The sequence below is a fragment of the Panthera uncia genome (assembly GCF_023721935.1).
Source record: "Panthera uncia isolate 11264 chromosome A1 unlocalized genomic scaffold, Puncia_PCG_1.0 HiC_scaffold_16, whole genome shotgun sequence".
NCBI classification, from domain to species: domain Eukaryota; kingdom Metazoa; phylum Chordata; class Mammalia; order Carnivora; family Felidae; genus Panthera; species Panthera uncia.
The window spans coordinates 2,075,836-2,092,286 of NW_026057576.1; the positions used below are offsets into that span (position 1 = coordinate 2,075,836).

A 16,451-nucleotide genomic window follows, 5' to 3' on the forward strand; every position below is an offset into this window, starting at 1 on the left:
ATGGATCGCATGACCAATTTCTGTGAAAAAAATAGAGCTGATACAAACCAACAGAATCAAATCTTGAAAGAATATCTTAGTTTCTAGAAAGATGTAGCATATTTAGGATAGCCATGTTTCCTGGTTGGCCCAGAGATTTCTAGTTCAAGTATTAATAGCAATAGCAAGCATTCTCTTTCTTACTATTAAAAGTGTTATGGTTTGGATGATAAAAAATACGGCTGTCTTCAACATACTAGGTAAACACCCACATTAACTCTCAGTTAAAAACCTTTTATATAGAATTTCTCTTTGCCTATGTTGGCTCACAAATTACTACGTATTTATATGTATGTACAACACACACACACACACACGCACACAGTTTGCTTTATAATGAATACTGAAAAGCTTAATGACAAGAAGCACACCTTCTAGCATATTCATTTTGATTTGTAACAGGAGCTTGTTCCGGATCCATCCCCACAAGGCGAGTTGGAAAACTGCAACCATCACCCAAGCTGCATAATGAAAAATATCAGCAATAATTTAAATCATATTAATGTAAATCAAGGTGTTCAAATTTAATAACCATTCTTCAAAGTCACAGTATAAAGAAATTATACGTTGTCATTACAGAGAATAATTCTTAAAATTTTCTAATTTAGAGGGTTACTCTTCTCTTATAATTTACATGTATTTAAAAACAATATCTTTCATGACTACTAAGATTATAAAGCCTCTTATAATACCTCAAACATAGGTATTCAAGTACCAGGGAAGCTGATAATTAAAAATTTGGGTAATTAAGACTATAATTATTATTAAGATTATGCTGCCTCAAACATAGGTAATCAAATATTTGGGTAAGTGACCTGCTCATCACTATCAGTTAGGACATCATAAAGGCACAAAATGGAATTCAAGATGTAAGTTCCACATATTTATTCATTTGACAAGTATTTATTAAATGCCTACAATGCTCCGGGTACTATTATAAGAGGTAGGGATAGAGCAGTGAACAAAGGAGAAGAAAATCTCTGCCCTCAAGAAGTTTACAATTAAAAAATTATAGACATATCTTCACATTTTAAAAATACCAAAAGTAGGTAAAACGGACTTTCACTTCCAGCCAAGATGGGTTAACTGGTAAATGTGACCTCCTGGCATGAACAACCAGAAAACTGAATACTATATACAATAACTATTTTCCAAACAGGCAACACAGAACTGTAGTGTCTGAAAGAAGAGAAACCAACCAAGTGAGTCCCAGCTTTCTGCCAGGACCTGGGCACCACCAGGGGGAGCAAGGTCGTCTCATTGAACTGAGGTTCAGAGATGCACGTTTCAAGGTGATGTGCTTGAATCCACTGGACAGAGCGAGGAAGGGCGGATATGCAGAGGAAGGCCTATGGCAACGTGCACAGCACTTCACTGGAGTCTCGTGGTGAATGCTAAACTACACATGTGAATCTGGGAGAAGAACAACTGGGAAGTACAAGAGAACAATCCACGAAGCTCCTACAGCACTGGAAGGCGTTCGAATCTGACCAGCCACACTAGAGAGACCTTACCGTACGTCTGATTCAGTAGAGACCCCAGCTTGCTCTCGCCTGTGTTGCAGGACTAAACCTGCCCTAAAGAAAATGCTACTTTAAACCCAACCTAACAAAGCTTAAAACAGCCTCAAAAGGACCACACTAAAAACACAAGTAACTGCCAAAGGGAGAAAGCAAAATTTAACACACAAAATTCAAAATGTCTACCACCTAATAAAAAATTACTAGCATGAAAAGTAGGAAAATGGGGGGGCGCCTGGGTGGCGCAGTCGGTTAAGCGTCCGACTTCAGCCAGGTCACGATCTCGCGGTCCGTGAGTTCGAGCCCCGCGTCGGGCTCTGGGCTGATGGCTCGGAGCCTGGAGCCTGTTTCCGTTTCTGTGTCTCCCTCTCTCTCTGCCCCTCCCCCGTTCATGCTCTGTCTCTCTCTCTCTCTGTCCCAAAAATAAAAAAAAAACGTTGAAAAAAAAAATTAAAAAAAAAAAAAAAAGTAGGAAAATGGGATCCACAACTAAGAAAAAAACAGTTACTAGAAAAGAATTAGAAATGACTATGAAAACTTGAAGCAATCACTTTAAATTAGTGACTATAAATGTCTGTGAATTAACAGGAAAAATGGACATAATGAGAAGAGAAATTTAAGATACAAAAAAAAAGAACCAAACTGAACTTCTACAAAAGTTCAGAAGAAAAACACAATATTCTGTGTATTCTGAAAAACACAATATCTGAAATGAAACATTCATTAGATGAGCTTAACAGCAGAGCAGACATCACAGAAGAAAAGATCAGCGAACTATCCAAACTTCAGCAGGTAGAGAAAAAAGATGGGGGGCAGGGAAAAACAGCAACGACCTGTGGGTCACGATCAAGCAATTTAACATACATATATTTAAGGGTGCCTGAAAACGCAGTGCGGGGAGAGCATGGGCAGACATGATTAATATTATTTAATTGTGATGAAAACTATAAATTCAGAGATCCAAGAAGCCTAATGAATCCCAAAGAGGATAAACACAAAGAAACCATACATCATATCAAACTGCTTAAAATCAGTGATCAAGATAACATCTTAAAAGAAGCTAAGGAGGAAAAAAAAGACCCAGTAATTTACAAATAGTGGAATAAAGATGAATGAGGCTGATTTCCTGTCAAAAACAATGCAATCTGTAAATTAATGGAACAACATCTTTAAAGAATGGGGGAAAAAACAACCAAACCAGTCAACACTGAAATTGCTATTTAGAGCAAATAATCTTTTTTTTTTTTTTAATTTTTTTTTTTTTACGTTTATTTTTGAGACAGAGAGAGACAGAGCATGAACAGGGGAGGGGCAGACAGAGAGGGAGACACAGAATTGGAAGCAGGCTCCAGGCTCTGAGCCATCAGCCCAGAGCCTGACGCGAGGCTCGAACTCATGGTCTGTGAGATCGTGACCTGAGCTGAAGTCGGACACTTAACCGACCGAGCCACCCAGGCGCCCCTAGAGCAAATAATCTTAAAAAATACTAGTCCGTGTTCTACCCAGTCGGAGTGGACTACCTTGTAATACAGGAGACAAAGGAGATTGGTACACTTAAAGATACAGCGATAGGATCTGCCAAATGAAACACAGAAAAAAGACTAAGAAACGGACAGCGCGTCACTGAGCTGTGGTAGAACTTCTCGTGTACGAATACACATGCATTTGGAGTCCCTGCAGTACTTCTTCTTATTTGAAGACATAATGATTCAAACACTTTCCAAATCTGATGAAAGTTATAAAATCACAGCTCCAAGAAGTTCAACCAATTCCAAGCACAAGAAAAACGAATAACATACCAAACAATATATACCAAGGCGCATCCTCATCAAACTGCATGAAACTAGTGATAAAAAGCCTATTTTAAAAGCACTCAGTGAAAAAGACACATCACATACAGAGTAAAAAAGAGTGACTGCAAACTTGTCAGAAAAAAATGTAACCCAGAAGACCATTAAAGCAATATCCAGAATTATATGCCAAGCAAAATGTTTTTTGAAAGTGAAAACAAAACATTATTTTCAGACAAAACTATAGGAATGCAGTAAATTAAGAGAAGAAAATCCCGTAACATTTATAAATATGTCATTCGAATTTCAAATATTTTTTTCCTTTTCTGTAGTGACTCTGATATATAGACAGCCTAAGATGCCCGGGGTCTGGGTGACAAGGAAACTATGAATCATCTCAAGCATTTATTTTCATTTAAATTTGAAGTTAAAAATTGCATTATGTGTTGGGTCTTTGATTTAAAACACAACAGAATAATCTGTGATAGAATCTTTGAGATGTAGCTAGTAAGTATAAATTCTTATCATTTTCTACTTCAAACAACTTATTTACATTTTGAAGGAGAAAGTGATTGTTATTTTTATGAATCATTTTTTCCACTTTCCACATATATGCCCAAACCAAACCCTCTTTTGCCCATGTAATAAAAAACATGAAAAATAAAATATTTTATATAATCAAGATATTCTGAGTTTTCATTCTCCAGGCTCAGAGGATGTCATATACAGTATTCTGTGAATCTTAACACATTTAGCCAGAGAGACAGAGACTATCACAGATTCTGTAATTTCTGAGACCTGCGTTTCATAAATTACCTTGAAAATATTGGAAGTAGCCAGTATTTCTTTTCATCGCCAAAGACTTGTCTCCAATTTTTACTGCATCCAAGAGAAAAACCATTTCCATCAGGTCCATATGAAAATGTGGGTGAGCGGAAGGATTCTGTTATAGATACATAGATTAAAAAAAAGAATTAATCCATTTAATAATTATACAAGGATGGAAAGTAGCAATTTTCTTGCTTACTCTCTTTGATATCAAAGTTTTATAAATATAATTTAAAACAAATATTTGTAACAATTAAAAGAAACTTCTCAAACTTATTTGGGAAAAAATACTACCTCTGAGTATTTCATCATCTTTATAAAATGAAAATGTGAGAAGAATTATCTAATATTACTAAAAAATTATATCTCACTTAAAAAACAAAAGTTTATGGGGTGCCTGGATGGCTCAGTCAGTTAAGCATCTGACTATAGCTCAGGTCACGATCTCACGGTTCCTGAGTTCGAGCCCTGCATCGGGTTCTGTGCTGACAGCTCAGAGCCTAGACCCTCCTTCACACTCTGTGTCTACCTCTCTGTCTCTCCCCCTCCCCCGCTCATGCTCTGTCTCTCTTGCAAGAATAAAACATAGAAAAAATACTTATTTTGAGACAGAGAGCATGTGCACACGCATGCAAGTGGGGGAAGGGCAGAGAAAGGAGGAGAGAGAATCCCAAGCAGGCTCTGTGCTGACAGTGTGGGGCTCGAACCACATGGGGCTTGAATCCATGAACTGTGATAGCATGACCTGAGCCGAAATCAAGAGTCAGATGCTTAACTGACTGAGCTACCCAGGCGCCCCTATATCTCCCTTTTAAAAAAAGATATGCTAACTCTTGTGACCTCACTCATTCATTACTTACCACGTGCCTGTTGGCACAGTACCAGATGTTTGAGATCCAAAGGTAAATTAGATGAGATTCTTAAAGAACCGACAGTCTAATAAAGTCTAACAAAACTGCACTGTGACACAGATACAGGTGTGAATGGGGGTGGTAGTACTTGAACATGATCTTGAACGATGAATAAAAAAAGAGGCAGATGCTAATCAGAGACCATTATTTCAAACTTGGCTGCTAAATGCTCCATAGTGAGGGCTGAAGAAAGATACACTTCTCACCAGAAAAATGGTTTTTTTCCTTTAAATAAAAGTACAATGCATTTTAGCATGTTTTATAAGCTATGGGTAAGAAGCCAGGGAGAGAGGAATTGGGAAAGGTTGATGATACAGAACAGTAAAGTAAAAACTGATGCAAGAAAATTCTAGAAGAAATGGGACAGCCTCTAGAAGAGTTCTAAAGATTAACCTTAGATACCAGAAAAGACATTTGTCCTCAGAATTTAGAGGCAGCGTGACAGTGATGGGTTTGAAAGGAGAGATGTCTGTGTGAGGTTACCAGGGTCGGGGGAAGGCGGTTAAAAATTTACCTGTGACAACTTCTAATTTTTTCAGAGACACATGACATGTGACTGCCAAAGAGAGGAGAAGACCCAAGTGAGGTCTGAGACTTTAACTGGGTAGGTGCACCCATCAGTGTGGGAGTAAGACTGTCTTCCCCAGCTTTCTACACCTCAACATACTTGTGGATAAAGTGAAGCGCTGGGGAATAACCAGGGAGCAGATCAGCAAATGAATTCTGGGAGGAAACCAGGGTGGGTGTAGTGTGAGATACTGTCAGGAGTCGTTAAAGTCACTTGTTACAGGATCTAAAGCGGAAAAGACGAGAAAATGAGACCAGAAAGGAAGGGAGTCCTTGAGAGAGAAGTGCTGGAGAATACAGGCAGGGTCAAAGAGGAAATTCGGTGGCATACAGAAAAGGATAGATGAAAGGATGAAGAATGGCCAGAGAATGGAAAATTCCAATTGAAAATTTCAGGGACTCCTCAGTTCCAAGAGAATAAAAGGTTCACTATTTAGTTTATGGGAATGATTAGCCACCAGAATCAAAGACAGCTTGCCTGTCGGGGATGATCGCGGTTGTCTGAATATAGAAACTCTTTAAACTGGAGAACTGGTCTCAAGGTAGGTAGGTGACAGTAATGGAGAAGGGTAGAGGGGATACCTCAAAGGACACAAGAGCAGGACTCTGGAAGAAGCAATGGAGAACCAGCCCAAGGTCAGGGGTGTGGAAGGTGAGGCTGTAAAGGAAGTGGTGTGTCCGGGTAATGATTTTTCGAAGTGTGGGTTAAAACACCCGGATAGCTGTTTTTCACGTCCGATAGGCTGTGAAATCAACTCAGTGGTTTGTGACCAGCATTTCTTTTTAATGAACTAGAACAGAAAATATTAGAGTACATTGCAAATAAAGATTAATAATGTTTTATAAATTTTTTGCTTATTTTACTTATATAATTTTATAAATGTGTACATGCACTAGGTCATGATACAAATGATGCCTTTCTTACTGGAGTCACAGGCAAAAAAGTTTGAAGAAGACTAAAGAGAACAACGGGTTTCCCATGAAGCACTGCTCTCTCATAACAACAACGCTGGGCAAGAAACGAAGCAGGATTAGAACTGTAAGTGTTCCAAGTGTTAAGGTTAAAAAGTTAAATTAAAGTGCTCAGGCTCCCATCTGAAGCAGTCAGCTATGACTCAGCTTCAACCGAAGGATGCCAGATAGGAAAACGGGCCCACTGTTACCAGATTTACCAATTTCTGAAAAGAATTCTACTTTTCTATAGGAAATCTCTCCCTTTCTAGTTCGGGTGGTTCATAAGGACTAGACTTTCCATGTAGGCTGCCTTTTATCATTGCCGGTTAAAGACAAGGAGATGGCAGGATATCTGTGAACAGGGTAACGAATTAATTACTAGACACCAGAAAGTTTATTTATACAGAAAAGGGAGGAATGCATGTTGGGACTGAAGGAGGTGGGCTGGGAAAGAAAAGGCACAGAAATCTTTACCATGGAGCCCATCATGCCTTAAATGACTCAGTAGGACACAAGGTTAAAATAACCCAGAGACATATCTAAAAGTCTCCCTAAGATGTCTTTATCTTTCTGTATGATAATCTATCTGCCTCTAATTCTCCTGTTAGACATATGGCTTTAGATGGCAAGGAGTCTTTGACTTTCCTATGAAACAATGTGACAAATCCCTATTTTGTCTTTTTTTTTTTTTAATTTTTTATTTGAGAGAGAGAGGGGGAGTGTGAGCAGGGTAGAAGGGCAGGGAGAATCTCAGTTAAGCTCCATGTTTAGCACAGAGTCCAACGTGGGGCTCAATCCCATGACCCTTGGGATCATGACCTGAGCCGAAATCAAGAGCTGGATGCTCAACTGACTAAGCCACCAGGTGCCCCAACAAATCCTTATCTTGTACTTTGGTACATTAGCCAATGCCTAAATATTTCGATTAGAGCACGGTAGCTGCTTACAGGCTAATAGCTTAGTTTGAGCAATGAATGCCACATCACCCTTATTTAGGAAATGTTTGTCCAATTATTTTAATACTTCACTGAGTTTCTCCCCTATATTGTACTTTAAAAAATGAACAACAAAAAAAAAAGGAAATAAATACTGATATTAGTGATATAATACATAAATTTCACTGTCAACTGACATAAAGCCATGTTAAAAACACTACTCAATCAGGGAACATGCCAGTCAGTGTGCAATCAACTGTGGGGGAAAAGAGTAAAAGACACATGTTTTAGCTAAAAAAAAAAAAAAAACTGTAAATGAGGATTCAAAATTTTTTTTTTGCATTCAGAGAATGAACTTCCTTATAACATGTAAATCTACTATCTACCTTTATAGGTTGATTTTTGAAAAAGCATTGTATAAATGCAGGGAACAGCTTTTGTTTACTAAAATTTATGCAGTCGGTTCTTTTATATACAATGCACCACTGAAAATACATACAAAAGCCAAACTCATTTCCTCAACCTTCAAAACAATGAACGTTTACATTTATTGTACACCCATTGTTCTTATCCAGTCACAGTCTTAATACGGAACTGTTTTACACTTCTTTATCATCTATCTTCTCATGATACTTCATACTCATTTATGGTCATTTTCCTAAATAATTAGGATTTCTTTTAACCTACTTACCTATTGTTGTTCTGTTTCTTCCAACCAGCCAGCAGTGGTAGCTGAAAAGTGACAGGACGCTGATGAAGAACATTGTAGACACAAAGAAAAGAAAAAGTACGTGGAACTTTGCACGTGTATCAGAGAGTTCATTCTGAGGAAGGAAAAAGGAAGAGTCAACTTTAGAACCGTCAGCCTCTAAAATATATTATTATCTGGTTCTTCCTAAAGACTGCCGAATCTACCAAAACTCTTGCCAGGTATGAAGACTATGGAGTAAATTGAGGTAATAAATCCAAAGGCAACATCTCCAAAAACAGAAAATTGGCATTATCAAAGGAGCTTGCTTATATAAAAGGTGGAAAGAGTCATTTTAAAAATTACTCTTAAACATTTAAAAATTTTAGTAATGTTTTCAATAATAAGGATGCACTTTTTTGCTCAACATTTTCTTTTGTACTTTACGCATATCTTCGTATGCTTTCCCCAATATCCAGGATATACAACGGCTTTCCTTATCTATGCCAAAATATTTGCTTATTTTAATTACACATGCTGCTAATCAGACACTAACTGTGATAAATTTACCTTTAATTTCTACTTTTGGAACACCACAGCAAATATCCCCATGCCCTCAGTTGTCTTGATTCCTACCTTTTTTATCCTCGTTCAATTCCTCCAGTCTTTTTCGGTAATTAGCAATTTTGGTACATACATTTACCACAAGGTATTAGTGAATGAAAACAGCTTCTCTGTTACCCGTTCTTACGGCAATATTCATTTTAACAGAAGCAAAACCTTAACCTGGAATTATTATCTATTAATAGGAGACAGAGGAAGCCCTTAAGTGTTGGCTCTTAAAATAAAACTGTCCATATGGTTTTCCACTAGAGCATGAGGTGGTTCTGCTTGACTGAAACATTGTTTACAGGGTAAATGGAAGGTTTTTAGCATTAGATGATTCTTTCGTCTTTTTCTCTTCTTTCCCAGAGTAACCACAATGTGTTTTCACTACACCAGGTGATTCTTCTAACTTCCCATCTTGTGAAGCAAATGAGTTTTATACGTTTTTACTAGAAATGTCACAAGAATGGCATGGCAATGATGTTCTTTTACCTTTGGACAACTCTCTGTAGATTTCCTGCGGCAAAGCTTGTACAAATAGAGATAATGTATTAAGAAACCAAATTTTATACAAAATTATCCTGAACACTACTTTTGTAGATCTTTTATGTTTTGAAGGAACACTAAGATGTTGCTCTCTAAAGGTCGTTGACATTTCCTCCAAAAACACAAAAGAGAACACAGACACGAATATTTAGCTCTTCAAGCACATTCAAGGTACACTTTAAACAGACACTTTTACACTGTTTTTAAAAACAGAGATTTATATCTAGGAAAAAATAAAATTCATTTTTTTTTTTTAGCAAATAGCTCTTATTAAAAAACTTCTGATTAGTAGTTTCTTTCTAAAAACTGTATCTGAGAATTTCTTACCACCTTCACTGCTACCGCAACAGCCTTCTCAGAGGCGCTGTCCTTTACCCTGCCGTCTAGTTTCAGCTCGGCAATCAGGGTGACGCGTTACAGTGAGACCACGTCACTCCTCTGCTCCCGTTTCACTCAGCGTGAAAGACAACGTCCTTGACACTCTCCGAGGCCCACTGCCTGGGCTTCACATCACTCCCGTTCTCAGTCATTCTACTTCAGCCACACTAGGCCCCTCGCTGTTACACGAACGCGGTGGGGGTGCGCCTACAAAATTTGGGGCCTTTGCTCTGAAGTCCAGATGCTTCCTCAGAAGTCTTCTCTCAGATGTCCACTAACTCCCCTCAAGTCTTGGCTCAAATCTTATCCTTCTTATTGAGATCTACCCTGATCACACTCTTTTTCAAAAATTGAGATATAACTGACATGTAACGTTAGTTTCGGTTGTAAAACATGATTTCACATATATATCAAAATGATCACCACAATAAGTCTAGCTAACATCCATACCACAGGCACAAATTTCTTTTCCTAGTGAGGAGATCTTTTAAGAGGTACTATCTTAGCGACTTTACAACACATTTAACTATAGTCACTATGTTGTGCATTACATACTCAGGACGTATGTTATTTTGAACACCTTCACCCACTGTGCCCACCCCCCATGCGTCGTCCCTGACAATCACCAATCTGCTCTCCGTGTCTATGAGTTCAAAAAGTTTACATTTAAGTGACAAAAATAGTATTTTTATTTCTCTGACTTATTTCACTTAGTGTAAAGTCCTCCAGACCCATCCATGTGGTCACAAATGGCAGGATTTCCTTCTTTTTATGGCTGAGTAATATTCCATTGTGTACACACACACACACACACACACACACACACAGAGTTTCTTTGTCCATTTGTCCATTGATGGATACTTAGGTTGTTTTCATTTCTTGGCTATTCTAAATAAGCTGCAACGCACACAGGGTTACACATATGTTTTCAAGTTAGTATTTTCATTTCCTTTGGATGAATATCCAGAAGTAGAATTGCTGGATCATACAGTTCTAATTTTTTGAGGAATCCTTATACTGTTTCCATAGTGGCTGAACCAATCTACATTCCCACCAACGGTGCATGTATTCCCTTTTCTTTATATCCTCACCGACACCAGTTATTTCTTATCTTTTGATAATAGTTGCTCTAACAGGTATGAGTTGATGTCTCACCCTGTGGTTTTGATTTGCATTTCCCTGATTAGTGACATTGACCACTTTTTCATGTACCTGCTGGCCATCCATAGGTCTTTGGAAAAATGCCTGTTCAGATCCTCTGCACATTAAAAAAAAAAAATTTTTTTTTTAACGTTTATCTTTGAGAAGAGACAGAGCATGAGCGGGGGAGGAAAAAGAGGGAGACACAGAATCCGAAGCAGGCTCCGCGCTCTGAGCTATCAGCACAGAGCCTGACACGGGGCTCGAACTCACAGACTGTGAGATCATGACCTGAGCTGAAGTTGTATGCTTAACCGACTGAGCCACCCAGGCACCCCTCCTCTTCACATTTTTATTTTTTTAAATTTACATCCAAATTAGTTAGCATATAGTGCAACAATGATTTCAGGAGCAGATTCCTCAATGCCCCTTACCCATTTAGCCCATCCCCCCCCCCCCCACCCCCTCTAGTAACCCCGTTTGTTCTCCATATTTAAGAGTCTCTTATGTTTTGTCCCCCTCCCTGTTTTTGTATTATTTTTGTTTCCCTTCCCTTATGTCCCTCTCTTTTGTCTCTTAAAGTCCTTATATGAGTGAAGTCATATGATATTTGTCTTTCTCTAATTTCACTTAGCATAATACCCTCCAGTTCCATCCATGTAGTTGCAAATGTCCTCTGCACATTTTTTAATTGGTTTTTTGGCTACTGAGTTATAGGAGTTCTTTGTATATTTTGTCTATTACCCCCTTATCAGATAATATGAGTTGCAAATATCTTCTCCCATTCAATAGGCTGCTTTTTTGATTTGTTAATAGTTTCCTTTGTCTTCGTAGTCTGATGCAGTCCCACCTGTTTACTTTTGCTTTTGTTGCCTTTGGTGTTAAATCTAAAAAACATGAAGGAGCTTACTGCCTATGTTTTAACCTAGGAGATTTACGGTTTCAGGTCTTATGTTCAAGTCTTTAATCTATTTGGAACGGATTTTTGTATGATGGAGGTAGGGATCCAGTTTCATTCTTTTGCATGTGGCTGTCCATGTTTACCAACATTACTTATTACAAAGATTGTCCTTTGCCCACTGTATATTCTTGGCTCCTGTGTCAAAAATTAACTGACCCAAGATTCATGGGTTTATTTCTGGCCTATTCTGTTCCATTGACCTATGTGTCTGTTTTCACGCCAATACCATACAGTTCTGATTACTATAGCTTTGTAATACAACTTGAAATCAGGAAGCATGATACCTCCAGCTTTGTTCTTCTTTTTCAAGACTGCCTTAGCTATTTGGGGTCTTCTGTGGTTCCACATAAACTTTAGGATTGCTTGTTCTATTTCTGTGAAAAATGCCATTGGAACTTAGTTATGGGGTTCGCTGAAATCTGTAGATGGCTTTTGGTAGTATGGACATTTTAAGAATGTTAACTCTTCCAGTCCATGAGCACAGTTAACTTTTCATTTGTTTGTGCCTTCGACTGCCTTCAGCAGTCTCTTACGGTCCCCAATGTATAGGTCTTTCAACTCCTCGGTTAAAATTATTCCCTAAGTATTTTGCCCTTTCTGATGCCAGTGTAAATGGGATTGTTTTCTCAATTTCTCTTCTGATAGTTTGTTACTAATACAGAAATGCAACTGATTTTATACCCTGCAACTTTACCAAATTAGTTTCCTAGTTCTAACAGTTTTTGTGAAGTCTTTTATTTTTTTTCTGTTCAAATAACGTTTATTGATAGACTAGCATAAAAGGACGGCTGTGAAAATCATATAGGTATTTTCATTGAGAAGACATATCCACCCTGTACTTCCCAATTCTTAAAAGATACTTTATGAGGTTTCTAAAATAATGTAGAGTAAAAGTGTATTTATATCATCCCGGTTTTTTTTTTGTTTTTTTTTTTTTTAATGTTTATTTATGAGAGAGAGAGACAGAGCATGAGCAGGGGAGGGGCAGAGACAGAGAGACAGAGAGACAGAGAGACAGAGAGACAGAGAGAGAGAGAGAGAGAGAGAGAGAGAGATTTCGAAGCAGGCTCCAGGCCTGTCAGTACAGAGCCTGACACAGGGCTCAAACTCATGAACCGTGACATCATGACCTGAGCTGAAGTCAGACACTTGACTGACTGAGCCACCCAGGCGCCCCAATCATCCTGTTTTTTAAATTTAAATCCAACTTAGTTAACGCACTGTAATAATGATTTCAGAAATAGAATTTAGTGATTCATCACTTTCATATAACACCCAGTGCTCATCCCAACAAGTGCCCTCAATGCCCATCACCCATTTAGCCCATCCTCCCCACCCAACACCCCTATAGCAACCCTCAGTTTGTTCTCTATAGTTAAGAGTCTCTTATGGTTTGCTTCCCTCTGTTTTTATCTTATTTTTCCTTCCCTTCCCCTCTTTTCATCTGTTTTGTCTCTTAAATTCCACATGAGTGAAATCATATGATATTTTGTCTTCCTCTGACTTATTCTGCTTAAGCATAATACACTCTAGTTCCATCCATGTTGTTGCAAATGGCAAGATTTCATTCTTTTTGATTGCCGAGTAATATTACATTACACACACACACACACACACACACACACACACACACCCCACATCTTCTTTATCCATTCATCAGTCAATGGACATCTGGGCTCTTTCCATAATTTGGCTATTGTCGATAGTGCTGCTTAAACATTGGGGCGCATGTGCCCCTTCAAATCAGCAGTTTTGTATCCTTTGGATACATTTTGGTGGAGTCTTTAGGGTATTCTAAACATATGCATTATGCAAACAAAGATAATTGTACTTCTTTCCTATTTGAATTCCTTTTCTTTTTCTTGTCTAATTACTGTGGATAGGACTTCCAACACATACCATGTTGAATAAAAGTAGCAAGAGTGGGAATCTTTGTCTTCTTTTTTTTTTTTTTAATGTTTATTTTTGAGAGAGAAAGCATATGCAGAAGGAGGCGCGGAGAGACAGGAGATAATCCCAAGCAGGCTCCATGCTGTCAGCGTGGAGCCCAGTGTGGGGCTAGATCTCACAAACTGTAAGACCACGACCTGACTAGAAATCAAGAGTCCAACACTTAATTGACTGAGCCACCCAGGCACCCCAATCCTTATCTTGCTCTTAACCTTAGGGGAAAAACTTTAAGCTTTTCATCACTGACTACGATGTTAGCTATGGGCTTGTCATGTATGGCTTTTATTGTATTAAGATATATTCCCTCTATAACTACTTTAAGAATTTTTATCAAAAATGGACATTGAGGGGCCCCTGAGTGACTCAATCGGTTAAGCCTCTGACTTCGGTTCCGGTCATGATCTCATGGCTCATGAGTTTGAGCCCCGCCATCGGGCTTTGTGTTGACAGCTCAGAGTCTGGAGCCTGCTTCGGATTCTTTGTCTCCGTCTCTCTCTCTCTGCCCCTTCCTTGCTCATGCTCTCTCTCAAAAATAAAATAAAACATTTTAAAAAATGGCCATTGAATTTTGTCAAATGTTTCTCTGCATCCAGGGAAATAATCATATGATTTTTTTCCTTCATTTTTTAAATGTGGTGCGTCATGCTGATTGACTTAAAGATGCTGAACCAAACCTGCATCCCTAGAATAAATCCCACTTGATCATGGTATATGATCCTTTTAATGTATTCTTTTTTTAAATGTTTATTTATTTAATTTTGAGAGAGAATGCACCAGCGGCGGGGGGGGGGGGGGGGGGGGGGGGGGGTTGCAAAGAGAGAGGGAGACACAGAATCTGAGGCAGGCTCCAAGCTCAGAGCTGTCAGCACCGAGGCCAACCCACAAACTGTAGGATCATGACCTGAGCCAAAGTCAGATGCTTAACTGAATGAGCCACCCAGGTGTCCCCTTTTAAAGTATTCTTGAATTCAGTTTGCTAATATTTTTTTTTTGAAGACTTTTATGTCTTTGTTCAACAAGGATATTGGCCTATAATTTTTTTCCTTGTAGTGTTCTTGTCTACTTTGGGTATCAGGGTAATACTGGCCTTATAAAATAAATTTGGAAGTGTTCCCTCTTCTATTTTTTTTTTTTTTTTTGGAAGATTCTGAAGACTGGCATTGATTCTTTAAATGTTTGGTTGAATTCACTACCAAACCATCTGGTTTCTGGACTTTTATTTACTGGGAAGTTATTAATTTAATTTTGTTACTAGCAATCTGTTCAGATTTTCTATTTCATCACGACTCAGTCTTGGTAGGTTGTATGTTTCTAGGAATGTATCCATTTCTTCTAGGCTGTCTAATTTGTTGCTGCATAATTGTTCAAAGTAGCCTCTGATGATCCTTTGCATTTCTGTGGTATCAGCTGTAATGTATCCCCTTTCATTTCTAATTTTGAGTCCTCTTTCTTCCCTGATGGGTCTAGGTAAAGGTTTACCTATTCTGTTTATCTTTTCCAAAAACCAACTTTGGCTTGTATGTTCTTTTTCTAGTTCCTGAAATGTAAAGTTAGGTTATTTGAGATCTTTCTTATTTGTGAGTTTTCCAGTTTTCGTTTTTGTGACCCATTTCTGGTTTTATACCACTGTGTTTTCTGTTTCTTTTGGATGGAGTGTTCTGTATGTCTGTTAAGTCCACCCGTTCTAATGTGTCATTTTCCCCCCATGATTTAAACTGCCTCATTGCTCTAATGTGTCGTTTTAATGCAATCCTTCCTTATAGATTTTCTGTCGGGATGATCTGTCCATTGATCAAAGTGGGGTATTGAAGTCCCTGCTATCACCGTATTGCTCCTCTTTCTCCCTTTAGGTCTGCTAGTATTTGCTCTGTGTATTCAGGTGCTCCCATGTTGGGTGCATATATTCCTTTTTCACATGTCCACCAACTCCCGTCAAACCTTTGCTAAAGCCCGGTCTTCTCACTGAGGCCTACGCTGCTCGCCCGGACACCTGCGTCTGTCCTTGTCACGCCACCCCAAGAAACTTGCCGCATCCCTTACTCTGCTCTACTTTTACTTCTCTTCACCGTGTTTGCTTTCTAACACACAGTAGGATTTACTTATTTATTACGTGTATATGCCTTCCTCTTCTCAAAAATAAGTTCTATAAAAACAGGACTCTGTTTTGTTCACTGATTTATCCGAAGTGCCTAGAACACTGCCTGGTACATAATAAGTACTCAATAAATATTTGTTGAATGAAGAAAAAGATTTAAGTTTACTAGCGTTTCCTTACTCATAGTGAATCTGAAGGAGTTAAAAATATTTATTCTTTAATTAATAAATCATTACATGCAAACACTGGAGTTTCTGATAAAAAATGTAAAATTCTGTAATTTAGACTTTACTTAAACAGGGCCACTGAACAGGGTTAAGAGGGTTGTTAACTGAACAAAGGTGCTCAGAAGCAGGGGAACAACAGAACCCCAAACTCGGTGGGCTGAGGCCACACAGAACTGGGTGCTTTCTTCTAATATGCACAAAGGCACTGCAGGTGCCAGCATCCCCTGGTTTTCAATGCCCCAAGTCAAAAACATCCAAAAATGTTTTAGGGAAAGTCCTTGTAAAATATCTTAGCTATTTCCTGGATAAATAATTG

At 38.4% G+C, this 16,451-nt stretch overlaps 1 protein-coding gene across 4 annotated transcripts in view; it reads right to left on the reverse strand.

Moving 5' to 3' along the window:
• The window catches only part of ZDHHC20 (zinc finger DHHC-type palmitoyltransferase 20), a 71,785-nt gene that overhangs the window by 7,534 nt on the left and 47,800 nt on the right, over window positions 1–16,451 (reverse strand). For all 4 annotated transcript variants that reach the window (XM_049647344.1, XM_049647343.1, XM_049647346.1 and 1 more), the window contains 3 exons: window positions 8,236–8,368; window positions 4,166–4,292; window positions 411–500 (listed from right to left, as the gene is read on the reverse strand). In XM_049647344.1, coding sequence (XP_049503301.1) covers window positions 411–500; window positions 4,166–4,292; window positions 8,236–8,368 — 350 coding nt within the window. The remainder of the gene's footprint in view (window positions 1–410; window positions 501–4,165; window positions 4,293–8,235; window positions 8,369–16,451) is intronic.